Source organism: Gadus morhua, chromosome 4, assembly GCF_902167405.1.
Source record: "Gadus morhua chromosome 4, gadMor3.0, whole genome shotgun sequence".
Classification (NCBI taxonomy): Eukaryota; Metazoa; Chordata; class Actinopteri; order Gadiformes; family Gadidae; genus Gadus; species Gadus morhua.
The window spans coordinates 34,452,180-34,474,679 of record NC_044051.1 but is presented as its reverse complement, the minus strand read 5'-3'; the positions used below and the strand labels follow the sequence as shown (position 1 = coordinate 34,474,679).

The window sequence follows — 22,500 nt, the reverse complement described above, 5'->3', positions numbered from 1 at the left end:
TTTAGAAGCGTAAGGGGAGGGGCTGGGGGGGTTTGGGCGGGGGGCTGGGGAGGTTGATGTGAATGGAGCGGAGTTTACAGATGCGATGGCTGTTAATCCACGGCAGTTAATTGCACGCTGGGGGTTGACATGTTGTCACCAGAGATAAGTTGTCACATTCTCCACTTGAGCTGAGTCCAAATGATCGCAGGATAAGTTATGGTCGTCCTTGGGGCTGACCGGCGTCGGTGGGGGAGGAGGGCGGTCAAATAGAGAGCTTACGTGCGTGTTCCTCTATGTGTGTGTGTGTGTGTGTTTGTGTTGTGCTAAGTTTGTAATGAGTTCTCCATGCCAGCACCCCTTTAAATAAACACACTCACTCATGTTGTGTTGGATGGTGATAGTAATGGGAGCTGAGTGTTACGGTGTTCAGCCGCTGGTCAATAGTCAGGCAACAGCGGGAACGCTAAGTAGGAAAGAGATGAGCCTCGGCTAGCGAGGTCCGGTCTCTTTCTAGCTAGCTGGCTAACTGAGTCTCGTCTCTTTCTAGCTAGCTGGCTAACTGAGTCTTGTCTCTTTCCAGCTAGCTGACTTACTGAGTCTTGTCTCTTTCTAGCTAGCTGGCTAACTGAGTCTCGTCTCTTTCTAGCTAGCTGGCTAACTGAGTCTCGTCTCTTTATAGCTAGCTGGCTAACTGAGTCTCGTCTCTTTATAGCTAGCTGGCTAACTGAGTCTCGTCTCTTTCTAGCTAGCTGGCTAACTGAGTCTCGTCTCGTCTCTTTCTAGCTAGCTGGCTAAATGAGGCTTGTCTCGTCTCTTTCTAGCTAGCTGGCTAACTAAGGCTTGTCTCTTTCCATCTAGCTAACTAACTGAGGTTTGTCTCTTTCTTTTTAGCTGGTTAAACAAGTCTTGTCTCATTCTAGCTAGCTTTCAGTAAGTTCTCAGTTGCAGAGGGTAGCTTTCAAGGGTTTTTGGGAGAGACATGCTGAATACAAACTCAAAAATAATTAAATAAATAATATAAAAGAATAATTTTGACCAAAATAATCGTGACTATGACTTTTTCCATAATCGAGCGGCCCTACTTTCTACCGTTTATCACCGTTGGGTGTGACTTCATATGACAGTCTGTCTCCCCCCCCTGTACCCCCTCCCTCAGACACGGGCCTGGGGGACTCGGTGTGCTCCAGCCCCAGCATCTCCAGCACCACCAGCCCCAAGATGGAGCCGCCGCCGTCGCCCCACGCCAACCGCAAGAAGCACCGGCGGAAGAAGAGCACCAGCAACTTCAAAGCGGACGGCCTCTCTGGTACTGCGGAAGGTAACGCCATTCCCCCCCCCCCCTCATGCCACGCCCCGCTTCCCCCCCCCCCCAGGGACTACTAAACCGGTCCGCCGGTTTAGTAGTCCCCCCTTTTTTCGACATGGGGAATCAAACCAGGCCACAATGGTTCCTAGCTTTCCCTTTCCTAAATATTTCATTAAATTATTTTAAAATTAATTTATGCTTGTTTATGGATCCTAGTTTCAGAAACCCGGGGGGTTGGGAACCGTAGTCATCTTCTCCACGGAGACCCCTTCACCCTCCGCTCCACCAGGGCTGGGGGGCGTCTCCCTCACTTCCTCTCATTCCACGCTCCCCTCATCCTGTTGGTCTGTCTCTCTGTTTCCAACCTGTGGTCGTAAGACTCGTTTCTGTGTGGTGGACATGTGTAAACTCTGGTGAAGAACGCTGTTGTTGTCACACATGTCAGCCTGGAATCACATTTACATTTCGAGTATTTAGCACACGCTTTAACCAAAGCGACTTAAAGCGGTTCACACACCGATGGCGGAGTCAACCATGCAAGGCGACAGCCAGCTCGTCGGGAGCGGTTAGGGTTGAGGTGTCTTGCTCATTGACACCTCGACACGGAGCGAGGTGGATTCAAACTAGCCACCTTCCGGTTACTACTCAACCACTCTAGCTCCTGAGCTAAGCCTAAGCTGAATGTGTACTATATACCGTAGAGGTTTTTTGCTGGCGGGGAAAAGTCTCCAGTACAAGCATTGACTCACACACTACAGGACAGTCAATCGATTCAGAGTCATAGAAGATGCGAAACCCTGTTCTGACTCGAATCAATTTCTTTCTCACACCCCTACAACTCTAGCTGGCGTACTGGGGGTACCCCATACACTGTGTGCTATAACTCTCTCTCAAGCCTTGTCCTTCAGTCATTCACACACACACAGGCGTGCGCACTGCGCACACACACACACACACACACACACAGCCATGCAAAGGGAAGAGGAACAGCTGTGGGTGCAGCAGCAGATGTGTTATATGCGTCCCTCCATCATGGCCGCATCAAGAGCCCGACAAGACAAGTGGCTGCCTGGGTGACGGATACGTACCATCCCTCTCTCACACCCTCCTCCACACAGAGCTGGCTACGCCTCGCTTTCTGTCTCTCTCTGTTTCTGTCTCTCTCTCTCTCTCCATCTTCTGCCAATATCACCTCTCTCTCCAGCTTTATTCTGCTGCTGTCATCTCTCGCTCTCTCGCTGTCTCTCACTCTCTCTCTCTATCACACCCCTTCTCTCTTTCTCCCACACCCCTTCTCTCTCTCTCTCTCTCTCTCTCTCTCTCTCTCTCTCTCTCTCTCTCTCTCTCTCTCTCTCTCTCTCTCTCTCTCTCTCTCTCTCTCTCTCTCTCTCTCTCTCAGCCCATCTCATCTCTCTGTCCAGTTAATACTAGTATAGGTGCATCCCCACTATATAACGTTCAGCAGCAGAGCAATCCAATATTTTCTGTTGCATGAAGCACTTTGTCAGAGGCGGCCTGTCGTCGGCCCGGCCCCCCAGAAGGGCCGGAGGGGTGGGTTGGGGGTGCGGCCCTAAGTGAAATATTATAAATATTCCAGTGTATTGAAATCTTTTATCAGCTGTGTCACTTTCATTATTCAATAAGCGATTAGTAACAGTCTCCCAATTTAGCCATTAAGCTCTGTGGAAACGGGGCGTCGTCACAGCTACAGTGGTGGGAGGGGTGGGGGGGATTGTCACGGCAAGCACCCCCCCCCCCCCCCCCCCCCCCCCCCCCTTCCTTTGCTGACGGATCTCTGTGTCAGAACAGGACCTGGTGTAATTCATGAGCAGGAACCGCCCTCTCTCTCTCTCTCTCTCTCTCTCTCTCTCTCTCTCTCTCTCTCTCTCTCTCTCTCTCTCTCTCTCTCTCTCTCTCTCTCTCTCTCTCTCTCTCGCTGTCTCTCTTTCTCTTACTTACTCTGTCCCATTTCTCTCGGCCTCTTGTCTGCCTACCTTTTAACACTCTGCATAGTCACCGGTCCAGGGCTCATCTCTCACTCTCCCTCTCTTACTCTTTTTGATTCACTCCATCACTCAGACTAAATTTGCTCCATCCATTTTTGCCTCATTCGGCCTTCAACCAGCCGAATGGCGCATCTCTCTCTCTCTCTCTCTCGCTCTCTCTCGCTCTCTCTCTCTCTCTCGCTCTCGCTCTCGCTCGCTCGCTCTCTCGCTCGCTCTTTCTCTGTGTGAGTTTCTCGCCCTCCCTTCCAACATTATTTCAGGGAGCTCCTCTCTTGAACAAAACAAACTTCCATCACACAAACACACACACACACACACACACACACACACACACACACACACACACACACACACACACACACACACACACACACATAAGCTTAGGCAAATATTGATTATGGAATGTCCAAATCCCTCTGATTGGCTTAGGATATAGCCAATGAGGCACAGTGATTCATCAGCGGTAGGAGAGTAGAGTTAGGTTAGTTATCACAATTTGGCCATAATATGACTTCACTGCAATTATGCTGTGAGGCTAACGATATGAAAATTGCATTGATCAAAACGAAGACGTTGATTTCTAGACCACTCAAGTAAATATCTCCTCTCCAGGCGACCGTGGTTAAGATCAGTGTGTGAGGGAGTGTGTGTTGCCCCAGCACCTGTGTTTTTCAAACATCTGGCCACTTTGATTGCCGGACCGTTTAAGCATTTCGTATTAGTTGGACATCTCCCCCCCGCAACTCCACAATAGAACAACAGTGCTCCTGAAAGCACCTGGGCAGGTGAACTGGTCGCGGTCGCCCCATCACTGGCTCATTGTTCACCTTCCCTTTAAAGTCGTGACTCATCAGGAAAATGGCCGCCCCCCCAAACATCACAGGGTTAATTTGTATGATTGGGGGTCAAACAGGTGGGTCACAAAGACGTGTGTGTGTGTGTGTGTGTGTGTGTGTGTGTGTGTGTGTGTGTGTGTGTGTGTGTGTGTGTGTGTGTGTGTGTGTGTGTGTGTGTGTGTGTGTGTGTGTGTGTGTTTGTGTGCCGATGGCTTCCAGGTGGTCCCACCGGAACATCACAGGAGCTCACTGAAGCACCGCTAAACGCAGAGCTTAGCTTTCGCTACGGTCAAACACACCCTTAGCTAACAATGAAGCACGGGGGGAGGAACTTTAATATCAGCGATCTTTAGCTACAACTAAAAGATCCCCTCACTAATTCACTAACAATCTGCTAACTACCCCACACACACAGTGCTGACGGAATCATATTCGGTCACAAACCTTCCACGTTGTCTGTCCCAACTCGGCAATTTAGTTCTAAGTTCATCGGGGTCTTTAGTTTACTTGACAGAAATTGTAATTGTATTTTGTGCGCCTTCTATGTAACTGCACCAATCAGGATGGGCTTCCTTGCACGACACTGTCAAATTTAAGTTCCTTTCATTCCATGTTCCACTTTGCACGTTTTGCAACCAAAAAAAAAAGTTAATTCACCTGAACTGGTATACCTGCATTGTATTACAAATACATATGTTTCTGCAAAGTGAGCAGGGCAATCGTTTGCGTGATTTCCAGTCGTTCACCGTCACTCCATAAGGTCGCCTGTGTAGCTGTCTGGCAAACTTGTTGAGGCAGAATAGAGCTGGAGTACTTCTCTCTTTCAAGATGGTGGCGGGGGGGGAGGGGGGGGGGGGGGGGCTTTTTCGTCGACTGCCGCTGTAATATTTTCCAGGTTATTAATGTTGTAAAAAAGGTGGGCATAATACGGGGGGTAATGACCTGTATCACAAAGCAATACTGTGTGCAGTGACATTTAGACTTTTAATTTGTCTTTTATCTCCAGCTCCTCTAAGTCGCCCTCACAGCCAGCACCCTGATCTCCCCTCACACTCGCCTCTGGTCGGCCTGCCAGAGACACACACACACACACACACACACACACACACACACACACACACACACACACACACACACACACACACACACACACACACACACATGCATGGACACAAATGCACATGCACTACTGCGTGTGCATATACATGCTCGCCCATACACACACACAAACGCACGTACACAAACACACACACATGCGCACACACAAACACATGCATACACACAGGCATGCACACAGTCACACATATACGTTAATGCAAACAATCACACACATACATTAAAACAAACATTCTCACACACACACACACACACACACACACACTAAACATCCACCTCTGCCTCAGTAACCGCCTAATGCACACACCTACAAATATGAAGGTGTGTACGTGCACAACCTTTTATGCATGAACTCCCCTCACCCTCTTCATGGGGGGGTAACACACACACACACACACACACACACACACACACACACCCCCCCCCCCCCCCCCACACAGAGTCTCGAGTCCCCAGCGTGTCGTAGATATAGATGTTTGGCGCGTATTGTTTTTGCCGTTAAAGGTTGCAGGGGTCAGAGTTCACAGATTGCGACGATGTCGCCTCCTTCGCTGTGAATGTCGCACGCCGTAGCCCAGAGCGCCTCTGTAATTACCCATAGCAGGAGTGTGTGTGTGTGTGTGTGTGTGTGAGTGTGTGTGTGTGTGTTGGCTCGGGGACTGAACACACACGGTGTTGGGGGGGGTAATAGCGAAGGTATGGCGCCGCCGTTCCTTTTCCGCTGATAATCGTTTTTACCGATGAATTCTCGATTTAATTCCCGAATTTGAAATCATCCAATTGGTTTCCTCACCACCCTAATATCAGATCGCCCATATTCAGAACATTTGCTTCCTTCAGTTGAGCGCGTTCAAAAGCTGTGGGGGTGTTTTGACCTCCTGTCTTACAAGTCTTCTAGTTTATTAAACCGTATGATTATTAAAACAAAAACTACAGAGCCTTGAATATCATATGAATCCATTAATAACATTTCTAACACAATATAGCCTATCACAAAAATAGAATACATCATCCTGCATTTGTCCCTTCAGCCCCCGAAATAATGGATTAAGAAGCGATGTCCGACCGTTCTCATTGGGCGAACATGTGCGTATCGACCAACCAATCAACCAAGTGACAGCCCTAGCTGGGGGTGGGGGGGGTCGCATTATGTCTGGGAGCAAGTCAATTGCACACTCTAATGCCCTCTGTCATTTTTATCCTGGAATTCATTAAACACTCGCAAATGTGCAGTGTGTGTGTGTGTGTGTGTGTGTGTGTGTGTGTGTGTGTGTTATGTGGGGGCGCATTTAAGGCTGAAACGCCATTTAATTTACATGGCGAAGAGGCTGCAACTTTCTGGGTTGTTGGTTTCCATAATTGTGAGACAGCCGAGCCCCCGCCCCCCCCTGAGAAGCAGGGGATCATGGGAGTTTAATTATGATGGGTGCACTGCCTCTGACCCTCGGGGGTCTCACGGGATCAGACTGCTCGGGGGTGGGGGGGCTGTAGAAGCCATATAGACAGCTCTGTCTCTGTCTCTGTCTCTCTCTCTCTCTCTCTCTGTCTCTGTCTCGCTCGCTCGCTCGCTCTCTCTCTCTCTCTCTCTCTCTCTCTCTGACTCTCTGACTCTCTGACTCTCTGTCTCTGATTCTGACTCTGTCTCTCTCTCTGACTCTCTCTGACTCTCTCTATCTGACTCTCTGTTTCTGTCTGTCTGTGTGTGTCTCTCTCTCTCTTTCTCTGCCACCCGTTCGCTGTCAATGCTTTGCGTAGGAGACGTCGTGGCACTTAGTATCATTATCGTTAACGCTATAGGAGGTGTTTGTGGGTCTTTTACACATCTGAATTTCAGTCGGACAGTTGAAGCTTTGAGAGCGGAAGCTTCACCAGTGTTTCGCAGGGTTTCAGATGCAGGAGTGAGCGAAGTCCATAACCCTGGCGGTGTTTGTGTATACTGGACAAGGTCACCAGTGACCCATGGATCGTCGCAGTGCGGCCTGCCTTTATTCTTCCATTTCCCGATAATGTGTACAAAGGGGGCAGTATAGTGTTGCAGTATAGTCTTTTCGCCCGTTTGATTGATTTTATGCTCCTAACTGTATAAAGCATAGCACCTTGGTCTCAGCTGTGGGGGTCTGCGCTGTGGGGGTCTCAGCTGTGGGGGTCTCGGCTGTGTTGGTCTGGGTCCTGGGGGTCTGGGTCCAATGTACGGAAACCGTCGGAGGATGATCGCATGGACGTTCATGATGACACGTCCTTATCCATCGATGTTTGCAACGGGTTATTAGACACAAACTCAGACTAAAAGTATAGCAGACGATATGGAAGCAAACTCTTAATGACATTCCCTGATTGGTTGGCTCATTACGAGCTGTAATGGATCTCCAGACTAGTCCATTACAACCACATTGCTCTCCGTTCATATCATCGTTCAGACCTTTTATCAACAAGCCAACTCATTACCAATATCGTTCTGCCTTGAGCAAGTGTCTAATACTTACCCTGGTATTGACATTTATATGAATTAATATATATATATATATATATATAAGCAAAGGTATTAAGTGGAGTGGTATCTATGTGTCTGGTCCGCTTTAGAACTGACTGGGTTGTAAAGGTAACATGAGTGTATTTGTTGATTTTCTTCCGGTGGTAAATCGGGGTGGGCCGCGCTCTGATTAGGAACCGGGAGGTTTATTAGACTGAACAGGAGGTTGGACCCTGAACAGGCAATTACCGTCCTGTGACCCCAGACAGCACACACATACACATGTGCGTGCACACACATGCACAAACATACAAATACACACACGCACACCGCGCGCGCACACACACACACACACACGCACACGCACATACATATACACACACACACACATGCACACAAGTCTGGCTGCCTTTAACCTCCTTAATTGTGTCCAGGACCGGGTCATTGTGTCTGCTTTCTCCGGGGGAGGGTATCCCCACTGCTTTAGGTTCATCTCTGATTGGCTAATCGCTCCCAAATGTTATCCTACCAACGCACGCACACTAAACACAAACCCAATCCTTATGCACAGATTTTTCACTTCTACGCTGCCAAACAGACGTATGTCTGCCCTATTCACGAGTTGACAAACCATTGTTAACCAATTTTAGAAAATGCAGTAGTTGGCTGTAATGTATGCTGCCAGAGAATAAAACAACCTGTTTCCTTCTCCTGTTGTTGTACAGTGACTATCACAAGCTATTCTACGGCTGGCCTGGGCACCAGACGAAACCTTGCGGCCGTGGTTTATTTTTTGCGCTGGCATATGCGTCTATTTTTGTCGCTGGCTAAAATAAATCGAATCTTGCGCTTCTTCAGTGCTGTAGAACGTCAAACAGATGTTTGCTGTTTCGTTGGAAATTATTCGTAATGTGGCATTCTCTCCACACTAGGAAAGATCAGGTCGCTCTCCCGCCATTTTTCTGAGGCTAAAACATCCCTGGGTCCAAGTTGGGTCGAGTGTCGACCCAACTTGTTCCATCTCTGTCACGGCGGCGCCTACCCAGAAACCACCTGGTTCCCGGTTGCTCGACGTGTCGGCGTCAGCCGGTCCCCTCGTTGTATCACATTGCTCAGACCTCGGCTCTCCCATCTCTACGACACTAACCACCTTTTCTCCTCTCTCCTCCACCTCCCTCCCTCCCTCCCTCCCTCCCTCCCTCCCTCCCCTCCCTCCCTCCCCCAGAACAAGAGGAGAACTTTGAGTTCACCATCGTATCGCTGACGGGCCAGATGTGGCACTTTGAGGCCACCTCGTACGAGGAGCGCGACGCCTGGGTGCAGGCCATCGAGGGCCAGATCCTGGCCAGCCTGCAGTCCTGCGAGAGCAGCAAGAACAAGGTGAGGGAGCCCGCCCCCGCTAGCGCCACTACCACCACCAGCACCAAGTACTCCTCGCGTGCGCGTGTGCGTGTTTGAGAAAGAGTGTGTGAGTGTAAGAGTCTGTCTGTGTGAGAGTGTAGAAGTCTCTAAGTGTGTAAGTATAAGCGTCTGTTTGTATGTGTGTGTTTTAAGAGTCTGTCTGAGAGAGAGAGAGAGAGAGAGAGAGAATAACAGAGAGAGAGAGAGAATAACAGAGAGAGAGAGAGAGAGGGGGACTAAGTGATGCTGGTGTGTCGGAAGAGCAAGTCTCTACTCATACTCAAATCTAAGCAGAGAGTGAATAAGTTGAGAGCTGTGAATCAGCGGGGAATATCAGTACAAGTCACTCTCTGGTCATTAGTGAGGTAGACGGGGCACGATGCCCTTCATATAGAAACTAGCCCATCCATATCAGCCTATCCACCATTCACATGAACTAGTGTGAACCACATTCTGTCTGTGTGTGTTTGTGTGTGTGTGTGAGTGTGTGTGTGTGTTACGGCGCGGCATTCAGAGCCACAAGAGCGGGCGTTTATGCAACACACATAAACGCAGCGACACAAATGCGCACACGTGTTTGTGGCGTAATTACAAAAGGCAATTACTGTGAGGCGACACCTGGTTGCCGCCGCCGCCGCCGCCGCCGCGGTTGCCATTTTCCGCCTGCGCATGCAGAAAGCTGCTCCACTCCGAGTGTAGGGGGGGGGGGGGGGGTGGTCTCGCTTGTGTTGACGCCCCCGGGCAGCCAGTCCAACCGCCATCTGGAGTGGCCTTTATCCCCCCACCCCCCTACCCCACCTACCCCCCTGCCGCCATCTCCTGCCTCCACCACCACCACCTCCTCATTCCTCCAGCAGCTCCTTCCTCCACCAATATCTCCTTCCTACTACACCACCTCCTGACCCCACCATCTCCTCCTTCCTCCACCACCGCCTCCTTCCTCCACCACCTCCTTCGTCCACCAATATCTCCTTCCTCCTCCACCAGCTCCTCATTCCTCCTCCACCTCCACCTTCCTCCACCACCACCACCACCTCCTCCTTCCACCAATATATCGTTCCTCCTCCACCAGCTCCTCATTCCACCTCCACCACCACCACCACCACCTTCCTCCAACACCACCTCCACCACCACCACCTTCCTCCACCACCACCTTCCTCCAACACCGCCTCCTTCCCCCTTCTACCCCCTCCTTCCTCGTCCACCACCACCTTCCTCCACCACCACCTTCCTCCAACACCGCCTCCTTCCCCCTTCTACCCCCTCCTTCCTCGTCCACCACCACCTTCCTCCACCACCACCTTCCTCCAACACCGCCTCCTTCGCTCCCTGTATATCCATTTGTTTCCAGCCTTGTTGTGTCGTTTGTTCCAGGCCTGGTGTGGGGGGGGTTAAGATTCAAGTTGAAATGCCATTGAGATGCCCGTGAGGGAGTGAGCATCGGCTTGTGTGTGTGTGTGTGTGTGTGTGTGCGGAGCAGGGGTCCGAGTTAGTTTCCAGCGTGTTACAATCATGTGTTATGTGTGTGGCCTCTGCAACCTCGCTTCGACTATTATGATGTATATTTTACATAATAGTAATTGTTATCTTTTTATTGATAATATAAAGCTATTATTGTTAATCGTGTGTGCACCACCCGATTAGCGCTAACCCTAATCTATTGAATACTATTATGTTGTATTGATGTTATTATATTGTAGTTATCATTATTAATAATGAATGTGTGTGTGTGTTCCTCTTCAGTCTCGTCTGACCAGCCAGACGGAGGCCATGGCCCTTCAGTCCGTCCGCAGCCTGCGTGGGAACTCCCGCTGTGCAGACTGTGAAGCGCAGAGTGAGTGCCGACAACAACAACAATATGCTTTAGAGTCAGAATTTAGCGTTAGCCGCGCCGCGGGAGACACTCCCCTTAATCTCAATGCGAGCAGGAGTGCCAGGGCCAAGCTAGTGAGATTGTATATCTCTGAACTGAAGCATGTACATGCTTGCAGGATTACTTGGGCCGAGCTCATAATGTTGTTTATCTCTGTAGCATGAACATGCTAGCAGGATAACTAAGGCCTAGCTGGTAATTGTGTATCTCTTCAGCATGCTCATGATGGCGACTATACCTAGGGCCTAGCTAGTCATTTGTCATTTTCTGTAGGATGGATATGCTATCAGGATTTCTAGGGAAGCCATTGTTTCAGGAGCCTGATCGGTTTCACACTGATGGTGACTTCCACTTGGATTGGTGAACAGAGGCTTGAATTTAGCATTGATTTTTTTTGTGTCCTTGTGTCCCTTTGTGTGTGTGTGTGTGTGTGTGTGTGTGTGTGTGTGTGTGTCTGTGTCTGTGTGTGTGTGTGTGTGTGTGTGTGTGTGTGTGTGTGCGTGCGTGCGTCCCAGGCCCCGACTGGGCCAGCCTCAACCTGGGCTCCTTGATCTGCATCGAGTGCTCGGGGATCCACCGGAACCTGGGCACCCACCTGTCCCGCGTGCGCTCCCTGGACCTGGACGAGTGGCCCCTGGAGCTCATCAAGGTGCTGTCGGCCATCGGCAACGAGCTGGCCAACAGCGTGTGGGAGGCCAACGCCCAGGGGCGGCACAAACCCACGCCAGACGCCACACGGTAAGCGGGCGCCACGCTTCTCTCCTTGTGGTCGTTCTCTTGGCTGCTGCGGAGCCTTGAGGTACGAGGCTCGGACGCCAGGTGGCCCAGATGTTGCTGACGCGTTGGTTGTGTTGCTGTTCTGCTGCAGTCTGTCGAGAACACAGAGGTCCAGTTTAGGTGGCGGAAGCGAAAGCGTCAAATCTTATCGTAGTTCTGAATAGTAAACGTATTATTAAGGCGCCTCTTTTAAGTCGGTTAGTCACGTTTATTGTAGTAGGGGTAGTAATGACAGTCTTGGTGTTACTGAGCGCTAGTTTTGAGTGGTTGAGTGCATCTGCACCACCATAACCTGCAGATAGGGGCCAGACAGTGATAGCTGGTGAGATTGAGAGTAACGCGTGAGATTGAGAGTACCGTGTAATTTGTTTTTTTTTTCACAAAACAGAACGATTCTATTGCTGCTAGTTAAACGCTTTACATGTTGCCAGCCGGATGAAAAATGTAACCTGGTGAGGTGACGATGTAGTGTGGTGTTTGGAGACGCTGTCCGTCTTCCTACTTATACTTCACGGTGGTTACAGTGTACACAGACCCCCTTGAGCTCTGTGTGTGTGTGTGTGTGTGTGTGTGTGTGTGTGTGTGTGTGTGTGTGTGCGTGTGCGGCCCTCGTAACAGATAAGAGCTGACTGCTGTCTGCATTGACTTCCAGTTCTGCCCTCCTTCACATCATTCCACACGATCCTTTATTATTTACACACACACACACTACAGTCTTATTCATCAACATAAACCACTTATACTTTATAGAACACAAACGTAATTACAACTCGCAGTTAAAACGGCCATCCTGGTATTCTTTTCAAGTATGCATCAAATGCGTGCGCGCGCACACACACACACACACACACACACACACACACACACACACACACACACACACACACACACACACACACACACACACACACACACACACACACACACAGAGAATGACACACTAATCATTGAATATCGATGGGATGCTCACTCAGTCAGGACGCTAATGCATTTATTGTTGGCGTTGTAGCTATTTATTTATGTATTTAGGAAGCCACCATGTACCTCCCTCCCCCCTGCCCCCCCCCTCCTGGGAGGGGAGGAGATTAGAGAAAGAGGTCAATATTATCTCAATTAACCGAGCATCTCTCTTTCCCTGTCTCTCTCTTACGCTCGCTCTCTCTCTCGCTCTCTCTCCCTACCTCACTCTCTCTCTCTCTCCCTCCCTCCCTCTCACTCCTCCCCCTCACATCAACATATCTTGTCAATAGTACTTAGCAGGCCATCCCTTAAAGGAGGAATCGATCTGAAACTCCTCTTCTTGTTTTTCAACCATAGCATGAGCGTTTCTGCCCAGAAGACATCCCTGATTTGCGTTTGCTTACGAGGGCCACTGCTGTACATTCGATGCTGGATCAACGGTTTTAACATGGCGCGCGTCAATGCTTGTGTTGTTTGTTAATGTGAGTGTCGTTTCATTTGTTTCGGTGCCACTTTGTCAACGGTCACTTCAGAACACACGTGCTTGTTGTTTCAGTTCAATATGTTAGCACTGAGATTGTGTTGAAGAGTTCTGGCCTGTTTGTTGTTGTTTTTTTTTAAGTTGTACCTTCGTAAGTGGAAAACTTGCCTTAACCCTTGCAACAGTAGCCTGCTCTCAGCCAACATGACAACATTGGGAATGAGCAAGTTGTTTTCAATATGCTCCAAAATAAACTATGTTTTTCACTCTCCAGTACAGCACCACTTGGCCGTACTTGAGAGTGAAGAACATATCTTTCAGCGTTGAATACATTTGACAATGAAGCTCTCAACTCCTGCTTCATAAAAATATTATTTTATTTAAATGCCTCGCTTCTTTGCTTTTCTTCAGTATCTCACAGCACACACACACACACACACACACACACACACACACACACACACACACAAACACACACACACACACACACACACACACACACACACACACACACACACAGCAATAAGTCCTGGCTGTGTAATGATACAGAGGTCTTTCTTTTTAATAGCCGCTCTCTTAAGTGGTCGATTACATCCGTTAGCCACGTTTTTTTATTTCCGAAGGAAGCAAGCTGTGCAACATTAAATGCTGAAATCCATCCTGACTTTTTGGATGACGGGACATTATGGAGTTCAAACGGACAAACGTGCAGTTTATTGAGGAGTTTTTAATCCACACTGGCTCTCCCTCGACGTACGTTCACGCAACGCTTCTAACTTCCAGGATCTTCAACAGCCACCAAGTCAATAGAAGACTGCAAACCGTCAAAGTTTATACCTCCTGCTGCTCTGCGTTCGATACAGCCACTACACCTCCCTAAGCGCCTAATGGCCCGCTGATTAAACGTCCGCCCATTTCGGGGTCCGCTTGACATGTGGGTGAGTGATAGCATAATTGGGTGCAGGCCTGTGCGAGGGAGTGAGGGGGGGGAAAGGGAAGGAGGAGCCAGGGAGTGGAGGGAGGAGTTAGAGGGGAAAGGGAAGGAGGAGCCAGGGAGTGGAGGGAGGAGTTAGAGGGGAAAGGGAAGGAGGAGCCAAGGAGTGGAGGGAGGAGTTAGAGGGGAAAGGGAAGGAGGAGCCAGGGAGTGGAGGGAGGAGTTAGAGGGGAAAGGGAAGGAGGAGCCAGGGAGTGGAGGGAGGAGTTAGAGGGGAAAGGGAAGGAGGAGCCAAGGAGTGGAGGGAGGAGTTAGAGGGGAAAGGGAAGGAGGAGCCAAGGAGTGGAGGGAGGAGTTAGAGGGGAAAGGGAAGGAGGAGCCAGGGAGTGGAGAGATGAGTAAGTGGAGATATAAGTAGGGAAAAAATGGGGTTTGAAGAGCCAGGGAGTGGAGGGAGGAGTAGGGGAGAATGAAGAGCCAGGGGGTGGAGATATAAGTAAGTGGAGGTATAAGTAGGGGTAAAATGGGGTTTGAAGAGCCAGCGAGTGGAGGGATGAGTTAGGGGATAAGGGGTCTGTAGAGCCAGGGGGTGGAGGGATGAGTTAGGGGATAAGGGGTTTGTAGAGCCAGGAGGTGGAGGGATGAGTTAGGGGATAAGGGGTTCGTAGAGCCAGGAGGTGGAGGGATGAGTTAGGGGATAAGGGGTTCGTAGAGCCAGGGGGTGGAGGGATGAGTTAGGGGATAAGGGGTTCGTAGAGCCAGGGGGTGGAGGGATGAGTTAGGGGATAAGGGGTCTGTAGAGCCAGGGGGTGGAGGGATGAGTTAGGGGATAAGGGGTTCGTAGAGCCAGGGGGTGGAGGGATGAGTTAGGGGATAAGGGGTTCGTAGAGCCAGGGGGTGGAGGGATGAGTTAGGGGATAAGGGGTCTGTAGAGCCAGGGGGTGGAGGGATGAGTTAGGGGATAAGGGGTTCGTAGAGCCAGGGGGTGGAGGGATGAGTTAGGGGATAAGGGGTTCGTAGAGCCAGGGGGTGGAGGGATGAGTGGGGGGAGGGAAAGGGCAGTTCTTTGTCCGGAGCCTGGGAGCAGGGCGACGTCTGATGAATGAACGCGCGCCGTCCCCGCCGTGCTCCCTCAAGTGAGTAATAGAGGCCGGAATTTCATTTTGCAAGTGGCTGATTTAATGATCCAAAAGGTAATTAATGGCCTGATTATCTTAATGTTAAATATGGCCGGCAGCAATTAGAGTGACCTCCTGCCTGTCAAGGTCTGTACCCCCTCCTCCCTCCCTCCCTCCCTCCCTCCCCTCTTACACTCTCTCCTTCCAATTAGGTTCTGTTTGGAGGAGAGGAGGAGGAGTGGGAGGGAGGGAGGGAGGTATTGGAGAAAGGGAGGGAGACCGAGGGGAGGGTTGAGAAGCGGGCCGAGAGGAGAAAGGGGGGGGGGGGGGGGGGGGGGGAACATAAGCATGGCAGTCGGAACCAAACACCTCCATTATCCCTTGCCTGTGTCTCCACCCCCTCATCCACCCCTCCAGCCCGGGCTCCTGACTCACAGCACTGGGAGGAATCAGGTCTAGTGAGAAACCCATGTGATGAGATATGTGACAGGGCCGGCCCGCTCTGTCTCAAACTGTTGCCGTCATCTGTGTGTTCTCTATCTCGCTCCCTCTCTCTCTGGCTCTCTTTTTCGCTTTCTCTCTTTTTCTCTCTCTCTCTCTCTCTCCTCCGTCTCCCTCTCGCTCTCACTATCTCTCTCTCTCTCTTTCCCTCTGTCCCTCGCTCTCTCTCTCGCTTTCTCTCTCCCCCTCCATCTCTCTCTGTGGCAAGCAGTCCAGTGGGTGGAATGTGTGTGCGCACAGACACAGACACACACACACACACACAGACACACACACACACACACACACACACACACACACACACACACACACACACACACACACACACACTCTGAATAGTTAAGGTCTAGCTCTTGGCTGCCGGCCCTCCATCTTGCACCTTTTTGGCATCTCCTCTAAAAGAGTCCGACCCGCTCTGATCGGCCCCCCCGGCGGGGCCGGGGCCCTCGGAGGCTCCGCGGCCAGGCGAGGATCACACGGACACAGCCAGCGCCGCCGCCGCGCCACAGGGCCTGTCCGGTTCTGCGGAGAGAATAAAAAAAAACAAAAGAGTGAAGCGCCCTCTAAACGCTTCCATTAACCCCTTACCCGCCCGGGGCCCGCAGTCAGCACCTCGCCTGGCACACGGCTGCGGCCCCTGCGCTTAGGGGCCTGCTAACTCTGGCCCCCCCCCCCTCCTCCCTCCTCTCCTCTCTCCTCGGGGGGGGGGGGGGGGGGGGGGTCTTTGCTGGTGGTCCTCTCACAGCGTTGATCGCGGCGGCTCATTGTTTTAATTACATCTCGCCGACACCAGCACCCAGGGGCCCCGGCGCAGCGCGCACACGCTTTGACACGCCGCGTTAGAGGTCCCCCCAGGGGGTGGGGGGGCGCACAGGAAGCGACAGCCGCCACCGCCGCCGCCGCCAATCTAATCCCGCCTCCTAGGCTCCGGCTTTTTTCGGATCGCCGCCGACAACCCGCTGATGGGGGCGCGTTGCCATGGCGGCGGGGGGGAGTAGGGGTGGGAAGTCCTCAGAGGAATGCTGCTCCGATGCTCCTGCTGACAGACAGCGGTACCCAGGGGTCCGGACTCTGTGGGGGGGGGGGGGGGTTGAGGGGTCACTGTTTCCCGGTCCCCAGGGTAGAACACCTCTGTTTGAGAGCCGCCGAACAGAAGAGCAGAGACGAAACGCCAGCGCGAGTCGCCGCGCGTTATCCCGCAAAGCTAACGCAGTGTTCAATTGTTTCCGTGGTAACCCGAAGACGTGCCCGTGTCTGACCAGAGCGCTGCTTGAATGGGAGCGTCGCCCAGGTCTGGGGAGAGAGAGAGAGAGAGAGAGAGAGAGAGAGAGAGAGAGAGAGAGAGAGAGAGAGAGAGAGAGAGAGAGAGAGAGAGAGAGAGAGAGAGAGAGAGAGAGAGAGAGAGAGAGAGAGAGAGAGAGAGAGAGAGAGAGAGAGAGAGAGAGAGAGAGAGAGAGAGAGAGAGAGAGAGAGAGAGAGAGAGAGAGAGAGAGAGAGAGAGATGGGGGTAGGGAGAGCGAGAGAGACTCCTTTATGGGAACAGATTAGTCTTGTTCTGACCCCCCTCGCAGCCCCCCGTCTAATAAAAGGCCAGCGCTAACAGTTTTAAAATTAGACTGCGGGGGTTTTAATCTGCTGCCGGGGTGCAGGTGTGCCAGGGGCCACCCCCCCCCCAAAACCACGCCGGTAGAATTGGGCTCCTGGGAGCCAGGTCTAGGGGCCCGGGACGGGGAACGCGGGGTTAAGAACGTGGGGGGGGGGGGGGAGATGACAATATAATTACCCCCCAGAGACACATTGAACAGAAGGGCTAGTGGGGTCCCCTGCATGCCCCTATCACTCAGATCTCTCCCCCCCGCGTTCTCTGATCATAACACACGTTCACCACCGGGGCTCCGCCTCAGACGGGGCCCTGTGTCCGTCCGCGCCGAGGGCCCCTGGGGGACGGGTCCACGGCGAGGCGTCGTTCGTAATGGATGGCGCCGCAGGATCTATTTAAAGTTTAGGCTCGGCCGTATTAATCAGACGCCAGGCGCGCGTTATTCACCTCTTAACACACCTCGCCCGGTCCGGGCAGCAGGGTTTAGGGTGTGTGTGTGTGTGTGTGTGTGTGTGTGTGTGTGTGTGTGTGTGTGTGTCCAGACCACCGCAGTTCACTGTGTTATTGTGGGTTAACTAACTAATCCCTCCCCCCCCCCCCCCCTAATCCCACGACTCATGTGGCCTGCATTTGAAACACACACATTAAAAACACACACGCACCCTCACTCATACACACACACACAAATTGTAAAACACACATGCACACATATTGTAAAACACACACACACACACACATCCTAAAACACACACACACACACACGCATACACACACACACTCTCCTTCTCAAACACACACACACACACACACTCAACCTCATACACACACACACATTCTAAAACGCACACACACACTCCTTCTCAAACATACACACACACACACACTCTCAATGTCATACACACTCTCCGACACACACACACACACTCTCAGGGCAGCCCCACGCTGTTCCTCTCTGACAGGGAGAAACAGCGTAAACGTTAGGAAAATAATTGGCCTCTACATTCTAATTCATCTGTAAAGGGCGGGGGGGGGGGGTTGATTAAATTAGTCCTAACAGACATTATCTTGTACATGACTGCCCCCCCCCCCCCCACACACACACACACAGAGCCCCCTCCTCCTCCCGAGTCCACTAACAAGCCCTCCAATTTACTATTGACATTCAGCCGGCCGACACGAGCCAATCACAGCGGCCCGCTCGTGGTCTGTCATGGCGGCGGCCGCGGCTATGCTAATGCAGCCGGGGAGAGAGGGGGGGGGGGGGGGGAGCGGGTCAGAAGCACAAACTAAATGCACATTCTTTATGCCTGACTCATCAGATTACCCCAGCCGCCCCTCGTTCCCCCCCCCCGCCCGCCCCTGTTTTAATAATGAATAACTAAATAAAGATCCCCCCCCCCCCCACTCCCACAACACACACACACATGATGCTATCTGTCCCTAGCTTCTCCCCAGGAGGTCAATGCCTTCCCTGGAGCACAAATGAATCCGTGCACTGAGGCTTGTGTGTGTGTGTGTGTGTGTGTGTGTGTGTGTGTGTGTGTGTGTGTGTGTGTGTGTGTGTGTGTGTGTGTGTGTGTGTGTGTGTGTGTGTGTGTGTGTGTGTGTACGCCTGTGTGTATGTTTATGCCCGTGTGTGTGTGTGTGTGTGTGTGTGTGTGTGTTACCCCTCTGGCTAATTGGCTCATTGCTACAAATTGCTCACCAAATAAATAGAAAAAAGGGCCCCAAAAGACAAGCTCGGCCCAAGAGAGGCCCTCTCGCCGGGCGTAATGCGTTCGGACTGATCTGGTTCACGGCGGGCCGTGGCGGCTGGTGAACATCCTGGGAGCTGTTCCACATTGGCGGGAAAAGAAAAGTGACACAGTGCATTTTTTATTTATTTTTTTCAACGTGTTAACAAGTACGAAACGATGGGAAAAGGAGAGAGCGCGAGAGTGTGCGCGCTGGATGATCCGCATTAGCTGGGTTTTTTTTGTTATTTAAGCGCATACTTCGCTCTCGCGAGCCGCGTCGCGGTCGAAACACGCTTAATGCCGCATGAATAAGGGAATTCGTTCCTCCGACGACGGCTTCGAATGTAGCGTCGAACCAAAGGGTCGGCGCCTTGTTAGGAAGGCATTCTCTCACTCGTTTAAATTAATGTGAACAGCGGTGCCTGCATGCGGAACAAATGTGCGCAGTTTTAATGAAACGCTGGCAAATAAAGTATTTATCGAGCGTTTTGCAGGGAAATTTAGTTGTTGACTTTTTAGTTGCCGTTTGTTCTCGAAAATCTCTCTCGGCCAAACGTTGGCCTTGCCAAGTTTGGTTGCGTTTCGTGATACTTTCCTTCTATTATTAAGAAGAAGTCCAGCTTAGGCAAAAAGGTGAATATTGTCTGAAGATATAAAATGTCGAAGTTATACACACTTGAATTAGTGTCATTCACACAAATCACTCAATAAACCTATTTCCTTCGGCAATAGCTGATCCGAGTAAAAGCGTAAACCGAAAAATAGGTGTGTAAGTATCCCCCCTGTGTCTTACAATAATGGACTGGCCCACAGCTCAGGGACCGTTGTATTCATGAGGTTCACGATCAATTAAAACGTGAAACTTGTAATCCGAGGCAAGGGACAGATTTTTTGTTTTATCCTCGGGGAACCCCAGCTCCGTACACGCTCGTAAAACCCTGAATCCCATGTGATTCGGTTGAACTTTGACCCAGCCATGTTAAGTGTGTCTGTGCTATGAGAGACGCTCACATATTCATTTATGCTGGGGAGTTGTCCAAATGGGACGATGTTGTTCGTCTTCAGCCCAGTAGTAGACTGTGGGGGGGGGGGGGGGGGTAAATCAAAGCAGACCACATCTCAGATTTTACAAAAGCGGTTTCCATGGTTTTTGACCTTTTTGTTTGATAATGATAATGTTTCACTAAATGCTCCTTGTGGAGTTGCATTCTCCCCCTCCTCCTCCCTGCTGGCTATCTGCCCCCCCCCCATCTCCCTGGGGGTTGGTCAGCTACACACCTCCATTACCAGGGTCCTAGTCCTGGAGGGGACCCACTCGTCTGCATCCAGGTTCATCTGGAGGAAAATGTCAATGGCTAGAAACAGGACCTTTCTCCTTCTCTCTCACTCTCGCTGACTCTCCTTCTCTATCTCTCGCTCTCCCCTCTCTCTCTTCCTTCTTCTCTCTCTCCCTCTCGCTTGTCTCTGTCTCTTTGTCTCTCTTTCCTGCTCGCTCGCTCGCTCGCTCTTTTCAGAAGGGTCATGTTCAAGGAAATTGCCACTGCAATTGTTGTCCTACATCCCAAAAGCAGCGACGCGTTAAACAGATCCTTTGAACCACAACATATCAACTATGTAAACGTATAGAATATGACTCGTATGATAGTAGTGTAGAATAGAGGACCGTACATGAGGTAGGGCTGCCACTGTACACGACTGCAGGATCAATACGGGTCACGGAATCATTCATTTTACAGTTTCCGCTTTTACGGTTTCTCTTATTTTCATCTCTTCTTATTTCTCCTCCCTCCCTCATCCCCTATTCTTTATCTCTCTCCCTTTTCTTTCAATATATCTGTCTTTGTTCTCTCTCTCTCTCTCGGCCTCTCTCTCTCTGTCTCTCTGTCTCTCTGTCTCTCTCTCTCTCTCTCTCTCTGCCTCTCTCTCTCGCTCTCGTTCTCCGTCTCTCTGTTTCTCTCTCTCTCTCTCTCTCTCTCTCTCTCTCTCTCTCTCTCTCTCTCTCTCTCTCTCTCTCTCTCTCTCTCTCTCTCTCTCTCTCTCTCTCTCTCTCTCCCTCCCTCCCTCCCTCCCTCCCTCCCTCCCTCCCTCCCTCCCTCCCAGTGAAGCATTGTGTTTAATTCCTATGAGTTTCCCCATCAAGTGTGGCTCATTGCCTCTCGCTCCCTCTCCCTCTCTCCCCCTCTCTGTCTCTCTCTCATTACAGTCCGTCGACTGAGTGGAGTCCAGCCAGCAGTCCCCCTTCCCCCCCTCTATTTAATTATCTGTGTCTATCCGAGGGCAGCTAACGACTCGCTAGGCTAATTGATTTCAGACTCTCTTACCCTCTCTTTTTTCCCCTCCACTTTTATCTCTTTCCTGCTGCCCTCTTTGTCTTCTGGTCTCGGCTGAGGTGGACGCCGTGTTAAAACCGTCCTCACCTGAACAGAGAGTGTGTGTGTGTGCATGTCAAAGTGTGCGTGTGTGGGTGTGTGCGTGTGTGTGTGTGTGTGTGTGTGTGTGTGTGTGTGTGTGTGTGTGTCCAGGTGACAGGGAGCTGTACAGCTGACAGATCTAGCCTGACAGAGCCCTAACGAGCTGAATTAGAGTGTTAATTAGGCCAAGCAGAGTCACTCTGTCACACAGACTCTCTCTCTCGCTGTCTCCTGCTCTCTCTCTCTTGCTCGCTCTCTGTGTTTATCCTTGTATCTGTCTGGAGCCTCTTCCTGTGTTAGACCTTTCCGTCACCTATTTAACCAGCTATCCATCAGAGGTTGCCTTCAGCCAGTAATTGGCATCTTGTTGAAAACCATTAGGTTAGACATCAGAGACCTTAAGCTTATTCAGGCTACGTATGTTTCCATGCAGTGAGCTGAACATCTATTCTAAACATGGAGGACACTGATCTGTATTGGTATCGCTATGAAATTAATTCTTCAGACTTCTTCTACTTGCTCAAAAGTACAGAAACATAAACCAGATACAATCTGCTCTGGCTGGAAATAACACACACACACACACACACACACACACACACACACACACACACACACACACACACACACACACACACACACACACACACACACAGTTATAACAGTATGTAAGTGATCCTTAATATAAGTCACTGCCATAGTTTCATGTCACACTCGGGTTTATTGAGCTATTGTTGTTTGTGTGACCTGGTAACGTTGGTTACTTGTTGGGGGGTGTGTGTGTGTGTGTGTGTGTGTGTGTGTGTGTGTGTGTGTGTGTGTGTGTGTGTGTGTGTGTGTGTGTGTGTGTGTGTGTGTGTGTGTGTTGGGGGTCATTTAGCAGTGTAACAGCTAGCTCTTTGTGTTTGAGCAGAGGAGGAGGAGGATAGCTGTGGCCCCGGGGCCTCCTGTGTGATTGCTGGGGTGTGTGGGCTCGCTGTCAGCCCTCGGCC

General features: G+C 50.9%; 1 protein-coding gene across 2 annotated transcripts in view; it reads left to right on the top strand.

Annotated features, from left to right (window-relative positions):
- Positions 1–22,500, top strand: part of agap1 (ArfGAP with GTPase domain, ankyrin repeat and PH domain 1) — a gene marked incomplete in the record, with an annotated part of 127,447 nt that overhangs the window by 96,503 nt on the left and 8,444 nt on the right. For both annotated transcript variants that reach the window (XM_030354494.1, XM_030354493.1), the window contains 4 exon segments: positions 1,139–1,300; positions 8,942–9,096; positions 10,861–10,951; positions 11,506–11,728. In XM_030354494.1, the coding sequence (XP_030210354.1) occupies positions 1,139–1,300; positions 8,942–9,096; positions 10,861–10,951; positions 11,506–11,728 (631 nt within the window).